Raw genomic sequence first — 20,411 nt, 5'->3', positions numbered from 1 at the left:
ATGAAGGCAGTTTTACAGAATCCTTAATCTGCTTTTCTCCCTATTATAATTCCTGGATTAATCAGCATGCGTTAATATGTAGAGAGGAGAAAGTAATCTTCGCGCCCCGCTTTCTGAAGAAAGACAAATTTACTCTTGCTCTGCTTTGAACTAAGAAAAGGAAAAGATGGAGGGATCTGTTTGGGACATGAACTTGTTTATGTTTCACTGAAATTCATGAAGGGACAACACAGACACAGATGTACAACTGCAGTGTTTGTTAAACCTTTTCTTAAGGATGATTAAGAGTTTAAAACATCAGTTCAATGAAATGTTGGTTGTCAGTTTGTTATGCCTGAAAAACAAGAAAGAAGGTTGGATTTCGGGTTGTAAATACAGACAAAGCCTTCTTAGATCTGAACAGCATGAAATTACTGATTAAATTGGTTCATATTATTAATTAATTCCCCAAATTTCTGGCATGGAAATGGGAGACCTGAAGAAATTGTTTTCCTAAACCAGGAATACACCTTCCAAATAAATTAAAATCAACACCATAACAAAACAAAAGAATTAGAAATGTGCTACTATATAGAAATAATTAAATGAGGGGGACAAGAAGATGAAGTTTGGCATCTTCCTTTTAGCTTTTCAGAATAAAATGCAGTCTTGTTTATTTATGGGTTTGTAGCAAACACTGTAAATTGATCAGACTAGTAAACATAATGATTATCGGCCTCATGCAAACACATTAACATTTCTGACGCTACAAGCCACAAAGTCACTGACGATCCCTGAATTCAAACTGGAAACAACTTTATTTAAACAAAAATCAGTTCTCAGAAAGACTAGCGGACCAATAAACATTTAGAAAGTTACGACCAAAGATTTGAGGGTGATAAAAACTTCTAGATTTATTTTCATTTATTGCAAGTAATTTTATTTCCTATTATAGAATGGCTCACTAAAACAGCGTACAGCATTTGAAAGTCTATTTAATGCTTAATATTTTAGTTTTCTGTTTCAGATCATTAAGAAAATATCATTTGAAAATAATCTGAGTTAAATAAAAACAACACAATGTTGGAAAACAGCTATGAAAACCAACATATCTCTGCAAAAAAGTAATTTTTTGGCTTTTATTTAACCACATTGTTGAGTTTTCAACCATCAAAAGCCTAATTAAGGTCCTACCACAGCATCTCAATTGGATTTATGTCCAGACTTTGACTAGGCCAGTCCAAATGTCAGTGGGCTCTGGATATTTGTCACTCATTAGTTCTCAGAATATTTTCTTATAAGTCTTTGGGATCATAAATATATCATTTGGGAAATGTGAGACGATGCTAGTTGTTAGCCTCGTTAAAACTAACGTTAGCCGTTTTATTAGCGGCCCCAGGCAGCCATTAATCAGGTCAGTAACTGGCATTGGAATAGATATATAGCATGTTTGCCAATCAAAACTTGACTTATTAAATATTTTAGATTATTTTTAAGAGAAAAAAACATAAATATCTCAAAATGTTGAACCCATGAAATGTAACCTTTGTGTCACTATGATACCATTTTGGCCTTAACTGATGATTTATTCCTTTAAAATTTAGTAAGACAAATTTTAAATGGTCTAGAGACAGAATGACCAAGTGTACACCATTCTGTTTTCATAAAACCGGTCAGGAATAATCTCCAATGCTCTGGAGACACTATGATGTTAAAAACAGAAAATGAGGCTGAAAAAGACTGAAACTGTGAGAGAGACTAAAGCTGCATCATGTTTATGACACTATAAATTATTAAAATACTCGCAGTGTAGCAGCTTTTTACTTTTTTGTGTTATTTATTACAGTAATTTGGCTGTTTTCCCAGAATGACACCCTGTGCAATTTAATATGAAGTTCATTTTAGGTTGAACAATAAAAACACCAGGTCAATTAGTAGAACCGAAAGAAAGCAAAAATTTCCTCCTTTATGAAATTTGCTTCTTGAATCATAACCACTTGGTGATATGCTAAATAAAGTTAACTTCGAAATTTCAGATATCTATACCAATATGGAGTTAGGACATTGTGTAAAACATAAATAAAAACAAAATATGATCATTAGTGGCCCTAATTGCCTTCAGTAGTTGTCAGAGTAGAGGCTACTGAAGAAAAATAAATATTTTGGGTTTAAACCATGAACCTGTTTCCTTCACCCTCTTTGTGTCGGTCAGAAACATGAAATCTATTTAAAATATCTGAAATTTGTGGTGCAACATGACAAAATGTGGAAACTAAATAAAGTCCTTATGAAGGCTAATTATTGAGCTACTAAATGATTTCACAAGCAGCTTCTGTAAATCTAGGCAAAAATATTTCAAAGCCCAAATATCTAAGGACAATAAATTTAACTTAATTTAACTGCAGCATTTCTACAAGGTGAAGTAAAACAACAAACAGCTGCCAAAACAAACCAACATCAGAGACATTTAGATGTGAATCCAGGAAGAATCCCTCCGCTCTCCTCTGTTCAGCATTAGGTGTTTGTGTACCGGTACTGGCTCCACTGAATGGGATTCGGTTGGTAAATGTAGAAGGGAAAGGTGTGTAATGTCAACACAAAGCACTGTGTGTAGCCCTAATCTCACATCTTCAGTCTGCTTTGTTCACAAAGCTTCAGAGAGCGTTTGTTCTCGGATCGCAGCGCGTTTCACCGGGATTAAACGGTTCTGCATGTTCGGTTCTGCTAATAAAGCTGCTTTGTCTTTTCGGAGACCTGCTCCCTTTATTCTGCGTCTCTTTATTCCCTGTAGCGAGCCACCAGAGTCACTTTGGGTTTGGGTCCGGCAGCAGACCGGGGTTCTGCAGTGGAGCTGCGGCTGTTCGCCGACAACCCGCGGACGGGCGTTGGCGGCGCCGTGGACGGGGCGCGCGCCGTCACCTGGCGGTCCCTTTCCGGCCGCGCGCAGGGGAACGTCTTGGTCGGCCGAGAAAATGTCTTTAAGGTGGAGCCTGATTCTGGAGCGGAGCAGGAGAAGAAGGCCCGGAAACATCTGTGAAACTGCACACAAACACAAGCAGCAGCTGTAAAAAACCGAATAACTCAGACTAACAGAGGAGGATTATTTTATTAATTTAACTTAAACACATCTTGTCCCGGTGTTTCAGTCAAATTATAATAAGGAGCTGGTTTCCCAGGAGGTATGGTGGCTTAAAATAAAAATCTGAATTCAGAGATTAGAAAAGTGAAAATTTGAGAAAAAAAGTCAGAATTCTTAAATTAAAAATGTCAAAATTTTGAAAAGAAAAATCTGAAATAGCCTAAGTCAAAATTCTGAGAAAAAAATATTCAGAGAAAAAAGTTAGAATGCTGACATTAAAAAAGAAAAATTAAGAATTCTGAAACAAAAGTCCAAACTCTGAGAAAACAATTGAAATTCTACCAAATTCTTAGAAATATATATATGAAATAAAAGTTAAAATTCTGACACTGAGGAGGATTTTAGTATCTAAACTGGGACATTTCATTGGAAACAAAACTCCAGATGCAAACAGGCTTTATTATTAATTTCACTTTGGACTTTGTGCGTTTAAAGAAGTCGAAAGACAGTTTTGTGGACACAAAGACAATAACGAGACTGAAAAGCTTCTTTCACTCAAAAACAAATAAACCCCAATACATTTTCAGACTGAATGGAAATGCAACCAGTAATCCCACCACTAAACTGGAGTGGCTAAACGTTGGGATGGACCAAGAAAGACGAAGAGCTGAAATAAAAGGTACAGACTTATCTGAAGTCACTGCAGCTTTTTCAGGTTTCTCTCTAACAGATTTGTTTTTATAGTTGTACAGGATAACTGTCGGATGAAAGGAGATTCAGTTATTTATTATTCTGTAAATCACAAAAAAATCCTGTCCTGTACTTTTTAAATCCTCTGGAGGGGAAAGAAAAACATGAAGAACAAAAGTCAGTAAAGAAGAACAATAGATTAGAAAGAGGATGAATTCAAAGAGAATAAATAAACTGGAGGAATAAGAAAAACAGAAGAGAAGAAACGTTGATGAAGGGCAAAGAGGCCTAAAGGAGGAAAAGAGAGAAAAATAAGGGAAAAATGAAGAATAGAAGAATAAATTAAGAAAATGAATAAATTTAATTATAAAGGAAAAGGTAGAAAGAAAACGGATGGAAAGCCAGGAGGAAGAAAAACAATGAAAAGTCAAGAAAGAAGGTAAAGAAAAGCAAATATATATATTGTGTTCAAGATTCATAATAATAAAATGTTGCAAAATAAATCAAGTCTAAATCAAGTAACCAACTATTTCATACACTTTAAAATATACCAGTCAGGATGTTAAAATAATAAGAGTATTTGAGTCAAATTGAATCGTTTTTCTGTTTTTTTTAGTTGCATTTGTCGTCCAGCAGGCGTCCCCTGGATAAACGTAGTGTACTTAGTATACTCTTCAGTTCCACATGTATACTGAAAGTCTACTACATTTCCCCATGGACCTGCAGATCTTAAACAAAACAAAACCCAAATTCACCCAGCATGTTCTCATTCTTCAGCTGTAAGAAATAAAAAAAACTAAATCCACCTATTTGTGGGAGCAGTTTGCTGAGGCTCTTTACCAAAATACTTAAGACAGACAGAGCGTCAGAAATGAGCCAATTAATTTCTGTTTCCCCAAGGACATTGTGAAATTATACCGCTTTCACAGTTAGCGCGCAATATTAAGTCTATTAGAGTCCCGAAATATTAATCTACTGCAGAATGAAGGGAGGAGGGGAAAAAACCCCACAGGAAATAAAAAAATCTTACACTGAAATGAGGAACAGAAAATAAGACAGAAGCAACGGGAGACAAAATTAAAGACTCAGTTAAATCTGTGAGGGAAAAACCAGCAAAATATCTGGACCTGAACATTCAGAGACACATAAAGACAGTCACAAAGTCAGGCTTTTATCACTTCATTTAGTCTTATAAGACTAATTTACCTTCATTGACTACTGCAACTGTCTTCACAGGTCTGCAGCTGCAGCTGATCAAAACGCTTTAGTTTTCAAATCACTGAACAGCTCAGCATCACAATACATTCATGACCTGATGCTGTCGTCTTTATTATCTTTGGATCTAATGAGGAACAATCTAGAGTCAACCAGAAATCAGGCCCAGAATCTGACTTGAACATTCAGAGCCACATAAAGACGGTTACAAAGTTGGCCTTCTATCACCTGAAGAACATTTCCAGGCGTAGGGCTCAAAAGACCCAACGAGATCTATAGAAACTCATCCATGGGTTTATCAAACGTATTTATTACCGTACCAGGTCTGCCTAAAATAAATCTAATCTCCAGCTGCAGCTGATTCAAAACGCTGCTGTTGGCGTTCTGACTAAAACCAGAAAGTTAGATCATGACACCCAGTCCTTCACTGGCTCCCTGCAGCTCAGAGAATGAACTTTAAAATACTGCTGTTAGTGTATAAATCACTGAACGGCTTAGCACCACAACAGATCTGCTGTTGTCATAGCAACCTTCCAGGCCTCTCAGGTCTTCTGCCAGAACCAGAACCAAACGAGGAGAAACACCATTCAGCTTCTATGCACCGCAAATCTGGAATAAACTATGGAACCACCATTAAATCAAGGCTGAAAACCATAATAAGTGGAACATTGACCAACAAATCTGATGTCTAATGATGATTCTAATGATGACAATCGTCAAAATGTAACGTTTGGTTTCTCAACTGCATGATGTTTTTATGACGTAATAAAGGACTTGTTGCTGAAATGTGATGTACAAATAAACTTGACTGATTTATTAAAATATTGTCCCTTCCAGCCAATATTTTCTGTCAAATTTACTTCAAGTGCACCATATTTCTACATTCAATCTCTGTTACGGCTTTTATTTGCTTGAAATCTTTTGGATACACTTCAAAAACACAAAATCTTACCAAATAATTTTGGTGCAAATATCTTAGCACACTTGAAATAAGACAGACTAACTTAAAAGCATATTTTTAGTCAGATATAGAGGCTTGTTTTAAGTAAATAATTCCTTAATATTGATATAAATGTTCTTGTTCCATTGGCAGAAAAAATAACTGTCTTGTAAGTTAAATAATCTACCAATAGAACAAGAACCTTCTCATAAATAATATATAATTATTTACTTAAAACAAGCTTCTATATTTTGCTGAAAAGTTACTTTTACGTTAGTTTGTCTTATTTCAAGTGTACTATGATATTTCCTCTAGAGAGAAAACCAAATTACTTGGTAAGATTTTGTCATTTTGCAGTGTACAACATGGATGCTGTAAAGATCACCCAGAAAACCTCCTTCCTCTCTTTGACAAATTGGGACTTGTGACGTCCTTCGTCATTCCTGACTCAAACTGACGAAGAGAGAATAAATAAAAAACTCAAAGCCTGAACGTTTCCAGCTGTTGCCAAGCTGTTAATTAAAAGCAGCGCAGATTGGGAGCCGCCATCAGCGCCTCCCCGATTCCAGCAGCAGACCCGACTCAGCACCGTCTGTTCAGAGGAGGCCGTGATAATCAGGCGACCACAGAGGGAGGCTGAGAAAGACTAAATTGCGAGGGCACCAGAGGACGAACAGATGGCCTCTGCATGTGTGGTTCCCACCATGAGGCGGCGAGCGGCAGCTGCGATCGGGCGTTGAGGGGCCGGTGGCGCGGCAGGAGGCGGAGTAAAAATAAAAAATCTATTTAACACTCAGAGTGACCAACTAACCTCGTCTATTTCAGCAGCAAAACATAAAACAGACTCTATACACTGCAAAAACACAAAATCTTACCAAGGAGTTTTGGTCCGGTACACTTAAAATAAGACAAAACTAACTTAAAAGTCATTTTTGGCAAGATAAAGAGGCTTGTTTTAAGTAAACAATTCCTTCATATTTATGAAAACTTCCTATTTGCATTGGCAGATTATTGAACTTAAAACAAAATCTTGTTCCCAAGTTATAAGTTAATTTATCTGCCAATGGAACAAGGACTTTCCATCAATATTAAGGAATTATTTACTTAAAACTATTTTGGTGAAAATTTACTTTACATTACTTTTGTCTTATTTTGCACTTCAAACTAGAGCAAAATTACTTGGTAAGATTTTGTGGTTTTGCAGTACATTTCTGCAAAAACCAAAGCGGTGAGTTAATCTCATTTAATGAAAGTAGAAACAGTTATAAGCCATTAATAAGCTATTAATAGGTATTTATTATATAAAATTTCAGAAAAGCTGTAATTAAAGTAAATAGATTTTCTGTTTTGTGCATCTTTAATCGGCATGTGTCCAAGTTCTGCAAAAAATTGGCTTTGGGTCAAGCAACTGTTAGATAGCAACATCCAAACATGATTTAAAGCATAAGAAAGCAAAAACCTCCACGTTGAAAATATAAAAAGTCTTTCTGAATCTTATTTCTCCGTTCCTACACTGACAACGAAATGGAGAAGTTGCAAAGCGATCCCAGACAGAATGAGCATAATGTGCCGAAGAAAAAGAAACGCTTTGGGAGACTTACAGGAGACCCATTTATTCACAGGGAACCACAAATAGCTTTTAAAATGCAGAAAGGAAGCAGCGAAACGCTGCAGTTTATCTGAGGTCACAGAGATAACGGCCGCTCTCTACCGCATCCCACACAGCGGGATTATTAAAAAAGATGGAACTATAATCTAAATTTAGATGTTCTACTTTCTGATTGGCCAGGAGGTTTGAAAGGGGAACTTTTAATAAATTTATTATAGTCACATGTTACAGCACATACATTTCTCAGAATTTGAAGGTGACCCATTCCTTAAACAAGTTAGGAAAGGTCAAAACATGTTCATTACTTTTCTTACACAAAATTATTGTTATATTATGAGATTTTAATCTGTTCAGTTATGACTCTTTTGAGCCGTTTTTCGGCGTTTTGTCACCTTTAATCCAAAGAAACTTCTGCTGGCCACAGTGGAACTCAACTTGGGTTGCTAGGCAACGACCCAAGCTGAGGTTGCTAGGTAACGGCGGTATGCCCATAAATTCTGACTTGACAGTAGGGAGGTTTTTGAAATGGGTCATTTTTCAGACACTAAAAAACATAAACTTGTTGTTGAAAAATTTTAAGTCTGGGTTCTAGTGCAAATATCTTAGTACACTTCAAATAAGACAAAACTAACTTACTAGTAACTTTTCAGTGAAATATAAGAGCTTGTTTTAAGTCAATAACTCCTTAACTTTGATGAAAAAGAACTGGTCCCACTGCCAGATTATTTCACTTAAAACATTTTCCCCACATTACTGTCCTTTTTCATTAAGGAATTATTCTCTTAAAACAAGCTCATATCTTGATCAGAAGTTACTTGTAAGTTCGTTTTGTCCTAATTTAAGTCTACTAAGATTTTGAAATAGAAACTAGACCAAAATTACTTGGTAAGATTTTGTGTTTTTGCAGTGACTGTTTTTACATTCATGCTGTTCAAAGCCCTCAAAACTGAATATTTAACTCTTTTCTTGAAACTTTCCCAAACGTGAGCAAGTTTTATAGAAATAATAACTTTTCCAGGTGTTTTTTTTTCATAATTTTTATAGAAAAAGTTGCACCTCAGAGGGGTAAAGGTGTCGCTGGACCGGGTCGTGAATCTGCACAGCGCTTGAAGTCTTCAACTCGCCTCAACTCGTTTGCGTTTATCGTCATGGGCTGGGAGGAACTGAAGACTGAAAGCGCCACACAGCAAAGCCTCGTCTGCCGCTCCGCAGGTTCTGGTTAGCAGTGAGAATTTCCCCCGCCGTCACAGCAAGTCAGCAATCTAACAAAACGAAATGTCTCAGCCTGGAAAGTGACAAGCTGAATGTCTGAGCGACAGCCTGAGGAAGACGCAGATAAAAGGAGCGAGCGACGAAGGCTGGGGAGCGAAAAGGTCAACGTCAAAGTGCGCCGCATCACACGCTAATCAAAATCAGAGCTGCGTTACCTTTAGAAGATTAAATATAACTCTACATCTCCACGGTCACCTTTGCATCGCCTGCTTGTTCTTGTTCTTAATGTTCTCCATTCATCTTGCAGTTTTTACTGCACTCTCGTTTCGTCGTCAGTCCCAAACTCCCAGGTCCATCCCGTCTTTAATCGCTCTGTCATGACTTTTCCCTGCACCTCACATTTCTTCACCCTGCTACTACTGTAGAAAAAATATCCTGAAAGATTTCCACTCAGCTTTTTATTTGTTTTATTAAAAAGAAAAACACATTTCTGACCTCTAAGTTGTTTTATATAACAGGTAAAGTTGGTTCAACTTGTAAAAAAACGGGACAAATACAGAGTCATCTCATACAACTACTAATTTAGACTTGTTGGAGAGTGACGTCCTGCAGCTTGCCGACAATAACTATCATTGGGTTTAGCTGCCAATTTGTCAACATAACTCACTAAATATTAAATTATATATATAAAAAAGGAGACGGAGTGCTTTGCTACTAATTACCAACCTTGTCAACAACAACAACAACTAGACAACAAGGTCAAGAAGACGTTTTAATAAACAGAATATAGTGAGAGCAAGGAAAGTAGGGCATTTATGCTAGCTTGACTTTGAAAATCTTGCATGTAGATGTGTTGTGGAATTCAATGTGTTTTGGTTTATTTTATTTTTAAATAGCAACTCTCATACCAACTCTGACAAGTAATTAGTAGAGCAGGGGTTTAAATCAGCTAATCAACCACCACACTGTAAAAACACAAAATCTTATTAACTTATTAACTTATTGCCAGAAAACGGCTGGGTGTTTTTGAACGGTTTCTAAAAGAAGTTGAGGCTCAAACGGAAATACAAAAACGTGCCAAACATAAATTTTCCAGATCAGCTCCCCTTTAACACTAATTTGTCACTTAATATAGTGGAAACAAACATCTGATGCCCGACTTGAGAGTAATTACAACTGATCCAGCTCATGTACTTTGAGTAATTCCTGCATCCATTCCTCTAAATCGGTGTCCTTGTTTAATGAAGGAAGAAAAAAAAACAACTTCAGTGACTCTATAGGAGAAAAAAACGCTAATTGGTTTGGTAACGTCACAGCATATGACAACAAAGTCCAAAAGCGAAATGTGCAAACCTCGTCTAAAAGTGTCCGGAGCTGCAGGACACCAGCACCTCTCTGCAGCAGGATGCATTAAGAAGGACACATGCCACCCAGCATAATGGTCTTTTCACCAATGGGAACCACTTGTGCTGCATCAGCACAGTTTTCATCCCCAGGCATTTCTGAACAGCACAACCTAAACAAATACTTACTGTATTGCTTTGGGAATCTGTCTAAATATAAATAGAGCTTCAGATACAGAAAATTCAGCTTTACTTGTCTTATTTTTTTTTTTTTTTGCAGTATCAATGAGAGTTTACTCCTTTAATGGAAACAAAGATGTTGAGGAAAACGTTTCTAGTAAATTATTTAACTTATTGCCTTTCTTTAATTCACAGATTAAAATATTAGATTAATAAAACATTTTCAGCCCTGCAATAACTGCAGAGAGGAGTAGAGAAAAACATAAAACTGTATTACTGACTTACATTTTTGAATAAAGATATATAAACGTTTTATTGAGTAATAAATAATAAAGGTTGGATCTGATATATTTTACAAGAAATCTAGTCCGTAAAAATATTGCTGTCTTTTAAAACTTTAAACAGTGTATCTTTAAAATTGTACTATGTTAAAGTGGAAGATGGCAATTCAAATAAAAATTAAAAATAAAAAAATCTGCATGTTTTACTTATTTCCATAAAAATGACTCATTTAAACTTCCTGGGTTCATTTTGTTTATCTGGTCACATTTGTTTTAACTAAACCTTCGATATCAGTAATAAAATCTACTGTAAAAACCAGGATATATAAATCTAGTCCTAAAATATTCCTGATAGTAATTTTTCTTGATTAGTTTGTTTTATTCCAAACATTGACATAAAACATATCTTAACTACAATAATGTTCTCAACAATTGTCCAAAATCAGAAAAAAAACACATTTAAAATGTAATTTATCACCAAAATGCAATCTAAATCTTCTGAAGAATAAGAACCAAATTGATATTTCTTTAATGTATCAAAACCAGCATAATATCCATTAAAAAATGATCCAAAATGAATTATCTGGTCAAAATCAAGGTTGTCCTATCAGTGCTATTCCTGTTTGTATTAATAAACTAATGACTGAAGGTCTATTGATTGTGAAATCCTGCATGCAGTAAACACCTTGATGTTTGTGCTGCTTTCAATTAGAAATGAAAGCAGATTATTTCTTTTGTATATATTATTGAAGCAATAAAGACAACAAATGTTTTAAGAAATAAATCTTTTCAGTTTTAATTTGTTTTTTAAATTAAGAAGAGTATCCCTTGATTTCTCTGAATTAAAAAGTTTTGGCACTAATGGACTCCATATTTTGGACTCCACATAAAGTGAGCGTCTCACCTGTTTGTTCATGAATATGTAAATAAAAGGGTTGACCACAGTGGAAAACTTGGCCAGCAGCGACGGCGTGATGCTGGCCGCCGGCGTCAGCAGGTCTCTGGGGCCGAAGGTGGCGAGCAGAGCGGCCACGCCGTACGGCAGCCAGCAGACCAGGTAGCAGACCACCATGATGACGACCATCACCAGAACGCGCTGCTCTCTGCGCCGCGTCACCACGGAGCTCACTCTGCGCACCTGCAGGACACAAGACTCTGACTCAATGCACTTTGATTAAATAAAGCTACTCGAACGATCAAATCACATCATTTTGGTCGAATTGTTGTAATCTTTCATTTTGTTTACCATTCCGCCTGTCAGTTAAAGTTACTGTGTGAACCTCTAATATCAGCCTGTCAAGTTTAAAGTTGATTAAAACCCGAAAAAATACGAACCAATCCGCCGCCACTGAGGAGATTTTAACTGACAAGATATTTGAAATAATTCAGATTGTTTCTTAAATTTTGCTCAAAAAGAGGAAGTTCAAAAGGTCTAAAAATCTTGAGATAATGCAAAACGACAAATATTGTGATTTTCAACGACTTTTTACATTTCAAGAAAATTTTTAAAAAATAGCAGCAGATTTGTTTTTCTTCATATATCAGGTGCTAATAGTGTCAAAACTGCAAAAGCAAAAAAAAAATCTAATTTCTAGCACAAACATGTTATTACACTTGAAATAAGACAAAACTAAGTTACAAGTAACTTTTCAGAGTTTGTTTTAAGTAAATATTTCCTTACTTTTTTATGAAAAATTACTGGTTCCACTTGCAGATTATCTCACTTAAAACGAGACATTTTTCCCAAATTATAAGTAAAATAATCTTCCAGTTAAACTGATATTTTTAAGGAATTATTTACTTAAAAGAAACTCTTATTTATTGCTGAAAAATTACTCTTAAGTTAGAACACTTGAAATAAAACAAAACTAAAACTGTTTGCACTAGAGATCGGATAAGAAATACCTGGTAAGAGTTTGTGTTTTTGCAGCGTGGATTAATTCCTGGGGTTGCTAGGTGACAGGCTGGGGTTGCTAGGTAACGGCAGCGCGCCTGTCGAATGTGACTTAGCAACTGGGAGGTTTTTGAAAGGGCTCATTTTCCAGACATGAACTTATTGACAAAAAACAGCTGCGTAGTTTTTTTAACGCAGTTGAGATCCAAATAAAAGAAGAAAAATGTGTAAAAAGTTTATTTTGTTTACTATTTTATCCACTTTAAGGCTTTTTACAAAACTTATATGTATTGTAGGGTGTTGTTTATATAATCTGCTTTTCTCTCCGGGACAAAAACTGTGAATCAGTTCTCTGTTTACATACAGAAAGCAACCAAACAGCCTGACAGAAACCCAATAGATCAATTATTGTATTGATCCCTGAGATAAGAACCAACTGGATCTATTAGGACTTTTCTTGCTCCACCAGGGAGTTTCAGAGGCTGACATTTAAATCTGCAAGATCAGACTCTCTTCTGCCAGCATGAATCTTGCTGTCAGGAACAACCTAATGTTCATAAATCGCTTTAATATGAAAATAAACGGCGAGACGGGCAGAAAGAGTGAGAACAGGTCAGGCTGATCCGATGCAGTTTGGATTACTGAGCAATAACGCTGCCAGCTTTCCTCAGAATGTCATCTAATTTTTGGTGGAAAGAGAGAGAAAAGAGAAACACAATAAATCGTGAAAATAGAAATTATTGAGCTCATTTTAATTTAGAATGCGATTCAATGATTTGGTGGCGTTCAAACGTTTTTACCAAAACATGAAAAATAAAAGGTTACAAATTAAACGAAGCAAAAAATATTTTAATCAAAGTAGTCATATGTCTGACTGTAAATCAAATACAAAACAAGACATAATTTTTGCCTTATTATGAGAAAGGCATCCAATTTCCAATTTCCTTTGGTCTCATTTGAGAGAAATTATAAAATAAAATCAGGTTTTGGTCCAACTCTTTCTCTCTCATCCAATCAGCTCCATCCAGCATCTCTTCCTATAAAAGCAGAAGTTTTTTTTCCATCATGTCCGTCTTTGACAGGTCACCCTTTGACCGATTATTTTCTGAACTAAGTAACACTGTCAGTGTTTCCCTGAGCAGCAGGCAGCCTTTCAGTCAAGGTGACAGCTGCTGCATCAGCTTAATGCCGAGCGAGTTCACAGAATGTTTCCACTTCCTGCAGGACACAGAGTTGGTTTGAAATCGATGCATAACCAGGAAAAACAACTGTATCAAAATTAAGATGAGGGACAAAGTGAGGTCAATAACAATAAGGCTTCTGGGCGAAGTCAACATCAGACAATAATGTGGTGAAGAGTTTAAAAGCAACAATCTAATTTTTGCTATATGTGTCTGGTGAGTGGGTGTTAAAAGCTTAAAGTTTACAACAGAAAATCTTTATTTTTTGTGTGTTTTTATTAAACAAACATTTTCATGATGAAATGACTTTAAAAGAATGCTGCAAAACACAAAAGATATACATAACTCAAACATTTGTCAATACTGAATGCTTTATAAGAGTCTTTCTAGAATAAAACTTTATTTATTTTGCTTGTTGGTAACCAGATTAAATGTGAAGTTTTCAAAACTTGTTTATTTGTTCTTTGAATTTATTTTTGCTTAGTCCAGAAGCTGTTTCTCCAGATACTGGTTTGTTTATTTATTTATTTATTTGTTTGTTTATTATCAAGTTCTGTTAGGCTGTTCTTGGCAGTTGGTGGTTGCCATAGTAACCAGTAACAGGCAGCTCCGCCCCCTTTTCTGTTGCCGTCGGTGACTAGAACAGCTCTGTGTTTTCTTTACAAGTATTATATTTTAGACAAATGCAAATGTTTCATGAGTAAATTTGTTTATGTTTTGAAAAATATTTTTAGCTCTTATTAGTAATGTCGTTCATTTTAGCTAACTGCTTTTTGGTAGATATTGTTTTGTAGTTTAACTAAACAATATCTTGTTAACAACCAGCCTGATTTTCTCTTTTGTTAGAATAAATGCAGAGAACCTGAGTGTGTTTGTCAACCTACTGGACCTGAGACGAACATAGAAAAGTTACACATGAACATCTTCGTGACACAGTTGAAATTATAGCAGAACCTTTTCCAACAAAACAATAACTTGGAGTTTGCATGTTCTTCTGGAACATTTCTACTTTGCTCCTCTTGTGTGAAGCCTCTGATTTGAACAAACTCAACAGATTATATCAGAGTCTGGAAAGCCCTGACAATATGAGATTATTTGACCTGTTCAGGAGCAGAAAAAAGTGTGTGCTGTGTAAGCAAGGGATTATCTTCTCTGGGAGTAACTGAGCACCTCGACAGCTGCAGGATGACAGCAGAAATGCGACATTTCACACAAATATGCACCATTTATGATGGCAAAGCACATTTAAAATGCATAAATTTTCAGATTTTAATCAAAGATTTTAATCTTTTTTAAAGGTACAGTTTCTCAGATTATTTTTAACCAATCCAGTAATATAAAGTGAATGACATGATTCTTATAGGAAGTTACAAATAGGTAACCTAATTTGGGAAGAATTGCCATCTTTATATGACAATATACATATGTAGATTTTGGGAAAAAAGTAAAAAAAATAAAATAAAATAAATAAAAAGTTTAGCAAGAAATCCACCAAGCTGTTTTTTTGGCATTGAGTTCATGTTTTTTAATGTCTGGAAAATGAGTTGTTTCAAAAAAAGTCACATTTGAGAGGCACTCCACCGTTACCTAGCAACCCCAGGCCGTTACCTAGCAACCCCAGGCCGTCACCTAGCAACCCCAGGAAGTCAATCATACTGTAAAAAACACAAAGCTTTTTGTGCAAATATCTTAATACTTTAAATGAAACTAAACTGATTCCCAAGTAACCTTTCAGCAAGATTTAGGAGTTCATATTATTTTAAAAAATTCCTTAATATTAATATTAAAAAGTACTAGTTGCGTTGGCAAATTATTTCACTAATAACATGGGGAAAATGTCTTGTTATAAGTGAATTAATTTGCCAGTGTAAACAGTACTTTTCCATCAATATTAAGAAATTATTTAAAAAGTTACTTGTAATCAGTTTAGTTTAGTTTTTGAACTGTACTAATTTAGTTGCATTAAAAACTAAATCACAAATCCTTAAGAGTTTTCCTTTAAACATTTTGACACTTGTCACCAGATATAAGTGTACAAGAGTTTTTGCAGTGTGGGTCAAATGAAAATACAAAATGAATCAACATTAGAAGAATGAAGAAAACTAGAGTCGAATGGCCAACAAAGAACAGAACCAAGAGGCTTAAATCTGATTTAAATGCTGTTAAAACCTTCAGAGATCTGTGAAGAAACAAACCTTTACAAACTTTCTTTAAGTAAACTCAGCGATCAACTTGCTTAATCGCTAACGCCATGAGTTTCTCAATCTCCATAATCTGTGTTGCTTCAAGAAAAAGTTTAATTTGCTCTTAGTTTGCCTCCTACCCTAAAACCAGAAACAGCAGAGACCCAAATAGAGTAGCTTAAGAAAAACCCTGTTTGCCAGTTTATCAGAGCGGTTTTTCCTCTTCCTGTCAGGTTTTTGCTCCTCTTCACACCTGCGTGGATCCGTCAGCATTCCTGCCACCACTAACAAGAGGCACACGGAGAAACTCCTCGCTGCACCTGGCTCTGTTCTCCTCCCGTAATTAATGCAGGCGGCGCGACAGACAACATGAGCGCAGCACCGATTTCTTTCTGTCCCGTCTCCTCCACTTCTGCTCCTCGTTCCCGCCGACATCCATGACAGCTTGCATGACAGCAGAATGTGGATGCAGCATTATGTCTAAGTTACATGAAGATGATTTTACCTCTGCTGATAGAAACGGGAGTATGAATTAATGCTGTTTGATGAGAGATTCATCTGGATAAATCTGATCAAGTCCTGTCTCTATAAAATGCTGGGATTCACTGCAAAAACACAAAATCTAACTGAGTATTTTGGTCTAGTTTCTAGTGCAAATATTGTAATACACTTAAATAAGACAAAACTAACTTATAAGTAACTTTTCTGCAAGATACAGGAGCTTGTTTTAAGTACATAATTCCTTAATACTGATGAAAAATTATTGGTTTTACTGTCAAGGTTATTTGGGACAAATGTTTTATAATAAGGAAAATAATTTGCTAGTGGAAATACAAATTTTTCAGCAATATTAAGGAATTATTGACTTAATAGTAATTTTATTGTTATTTATTTAACTTGTAATATGTGGAAAATGTCTTGTTCCACTGGTAGATTATTTAATGTATAACCAGTATTTTTTTTAACCAATATTAATGAATTATTTACTTAAAACATGCTCCTATATCTTGTTTAAAAGTTGCTTGTAAGTCGGTTTTGTCTTATTTAAAGTGCACCAAGATAATTTCACTGTAAACTAGACCAGAAATACTTGATAAGATTTGAGTTTTTGCAGCAGTTAGGGTGTTTTTGCATCTTTTTTTATTTAAGACTGATTTTAAACTCAAAGGAAAATGTATATACATTTTTTTCTTACAAATGAAAATCTGAAAAGTGTGGCATGCACCAGTTTTCACTGCAGTTGCAGCTCCTTTAGTCTTCTCCAATTAATGCATACAAGACAAACATTACAGGTAAACATAGAGGTATTGATCAACAAAATAACCAATTTGATAAACAAATAAAATAAAATAAAATGGACCTGCATGACTGTAGGTCTGCCATGTTGTTCCTAGTTTCTAATGTGACTGTTACAACACTTCATGCAGACTCAGATATTTCTGCTTTCAAGGAAAGGGAATTTCTCAATTATAGCTGGAATCTCACTTTATGTTACATCCAGTTCTGAGAATCAACTCCTTCTTTAAAATTGCAACCTTGCAAATTCATTTAGAGGAGAGCTTTGTGCAAGATCAAATGAAGCACGGCACATAAACTGGGAAATGGACGGGCCAAATTAGTTTCTCATCTATTGGGAATAAATGAAACAGAGGGCCTGCAAAAAAAAAAAAAAAAGAAAAAAGAAGAACCCAACTTAACGTTGAATTATGCACAAAAAGAGTCTAAAAGATGTAATATATCATGCAAATGAAGGTAAACAGATGTGGGAGATGGATGTGTTGAAATATGCCTCATTAAGTTGTCAACATGCAGACTGATCAGCATAAAGAAGAAATGCTGTAAACAAAGACAAACCCCTACTCAGCCTGAGGCAAAAGATTGTCTGTAAAAAATTTACATTCTCAACAAAACTATCATATATACAGTCTTTTCAAAGTGTATTACATTGGGATTTTATGTTATAGACCAGTGGTGCCCATAGTGGATCCTGGAGGTCCGGCATCCTGCAGGTTTTAATTCTCTCCCTGGTTTAACGCACCTGGATCCAATGATGGCTCGTTAGAAGGTCTAAGAAGAACATTGGCATGCTGGGAAGGTTGTTGGTACCACCAGGGAGAGAACTAAACCATGCAGGATGCCGGCCCTCCAGGACCCACTTTGGGGACCCCTGATATAGACAGAAACAAAGTAGAGCTTAAATGTTAAAGAGTTTAACATTTAAGTCCAGATGCCCAGATCATCTGGGTATCTGGATGATCTGAGTGAAGTTGGACCCGCCACCTTCTTTAGATTAAACTAAAGGTTTGTGCAGCAACATTGATATATTAGGGATTCTGGTAACCTTTATGTGTAAGTTAATTATTCGCCTCAGATTGGATATTAGAGCCACAGCAGAACAGATGTGAGCAGTACTTGTTGTACACAGCCATCTTAAAACTGACATTTCAGCAGCTTTGCTGCGTAATTTCCTCTCCTCCTCAGGTCGATGGAAATTGACCACTGGGCCGCCACTGGGCCGCCACTGGGCCGCCACTGGGCCGCCACTGGGCCGCCACTGGGCCGCCACTGGGCCGCCACTGGGCCGCCACTGGGCCGCCACTGGGCCGCCAGCTGGTTTTATCGCTGTATACCAGCTGTTACTATTAAATTATTAAAAGCTGTATACCAGCTTTTAATAGTTTTGTCTGTTTTTGTTGTAAAAGAAACAGAAAAAGACAACCGTACCCCATCATCATTTGATGGCTACAACAGTAAATAACTTCAAATTGTGTTGTATGGGTTTTTGGTTTATGTTTCTTTTTGTTATTTACAAAAAAGAAGTGATATGTTTGGGTTTTTTAAATATATATTTTAATGATTTACGGAGGGGTAGTTTAGTTTAATTTGAGGGATAAACACTGGCTTTGTATCTTTTCAGTCGTTTTAATTGTTGCAGTGATTTAAAGTAACAAATTATTACTGAATAAATAAAAAAATCTAATCAATCAATGTTGATATGACCCAAAATGTTTGAAGAAAGTTTCTTACGACTTGTTGAGTCGATGCATCAGAGTTAAGGCAGTTACGACCAAATCGCGTACCAATACAGCCTGACTGTTAAAAGTTCATTCTGTCCTCTTTAATGGCATTTAATTTGCAGAAATAGCACGCATGAGTTGACAGACGCAGCTTCAGACGCGTATTAATCTGCAAGCGGCTTAATGGGCGGCGGTGTCAGATGCTGTGGAGTTCAGGACCAGACAAACAGGAATGTTGGCAGCTTTAATGGCTACGATGTGAAGATGTCAAATCTGATTCTCCTGTCATGGCATTTCTTAGATTTCAAGTTTGTCTCTTTGAATATTCCTGACTCTCTTATCAGGTCTGCATTCAAACAAGCTTTTGATGATTTGGTTAAGGTCATAGACCAGGTAGAGCACTGCTGGTGCCCTTCACTCACATCTAAATTAAAAGTGTCTTATCTCAGCCAGAGCTGGTTTCTTACTCATGCGTGATTTTAGTTGAGTTTCTTATTCTATGGAAAGACCACAACTGTGAAATTGTGTTTTTTCAACGTTTGCAGAATATAGACAAAGATTTGCGCACATTTGCAATGAAACCGCAGCTGCAGCTCAGTCACCTTGCAGCATCTCACCTGTCTGATTGTGGACAGCAGCTTCCCGTAGGAGTAGACTATGACGGCGAACGGCAAGGCAAGGCAGAAGGTGAAAAGGCTGATGATGTAGGAGATGTTGTTCGGAGTTCGGGTCTTCCAGTCAACAGAGCAGGTGGTGCCGGGCCCCTCGGGGCCGTAGCGGCTCCAGCCCAGCAGCGGAGGCACCGTCCAGGCCACGGAGTACAGCCAGGAGAAGCAGATCCCTGCCAGCGCCGGCCGGAAGTCCCTGCCGTCCGCCATGGTGGGCGCCATCATGGTGCAGTAACGCTCGTAGGACAGAACAGCCAGGGAGATGAGGGAGACGATGCCTGAGGGAGGCAGGGAAGAATGAAATGTTGGCCGGATTCCTACAAGCTTCCCAGAATTTACCATGATTTATGTTTCTGTAGTGGTACAACGTTTAAATAGACCGGATGGATGGATGGGCAAACGAACCAAAGGATGGAAGAAAAGAAAGAAAGGATGGACAAATGAATAAATAAATAGATGAATAAATGGTTGGATCTACTTCAGGATGGATGGATGAACCAATAAATCAACGGATGGACAAATTAATAAAAAAACTGATTGAGTGAAAGAATGGTTGGCAGACGAATGGACCATTGAACAGATGGATGAATGACTACTGGAGAATGGATGGCTGAATGGATGAATGGGCAAATAAACAGATGAATGGATGGATGAATGGATTACGCTACTATTGGATGGATGGATGGATGACTGAATGAATGAATGAATGAATGAATGAATGAGTAAAAACAAAAAGAAAACAATGAAGGGACTGGTGAATGAATGAATGAATGAATGAATGAATGAATGAATGAATGAATGAATGAATGAATGAATGAATGAATGAATGGAGGGTGAACCAATGAACAGATGAAGGACTATTTGACAATGGATGGGTGGATAAATACAAATATTTTCCATATCCTTTATTCTTTTCCAGGCTGCCTGGGAATCCTGAACC

At 36.5% G+C, this 20,411-nt stretch overlaps 1 protein-coding gene across 1 annotated transcript in view; it reads right to left on the bottom strand.

Annotated features, from left to right (window-relative positions):
• Positions 1–179: 179 nt before the first annotated feature.
• tmtopsb (teleost multiple tissue opsin b) overlaps positions 180–20,411 on the bottom strand; it is a 30,439-nt gene continuing 10,207 nt past the window's right edge. The window contains exons 2-4 of the mRNA XM_044104048.1: positions 19,421–19,749; positions 11,433–11,666; positions 180–3,018 (exon numbers count right to left, since the gene is read on the bottom strand). Coding sequence (XP_043959983.1) covers positions 2,758–3,018; positions 11,433–11,666; positions 19,421–19,749 — 824 coding nt within the window. The 3' untranslated portion in view covers positions 180–2,757. The remainder of the gene's footprint in view (positions 3,019–11,432; positions 11,667–19,420; positions 19,750–20,411) is intronic.

The sequence above is a fragment of the Gambusia affinis genome, linkage group LG21, assembly GCF_019740435.1.
Source record: "Gambusia affinis linkage group LG21, SWU_Gaff_1.0, whole genome shotgun sequence".
Lineage (NCBI taxonomy): Eukaryota > Metazoa > Chordata > Actinopteri > Cyprinodontiformes > Poeciliidae > Gambusia > Gambusia affinis.
This window is presented reverse-complemented; position numbering and strand designations above follow the sequence as displayed.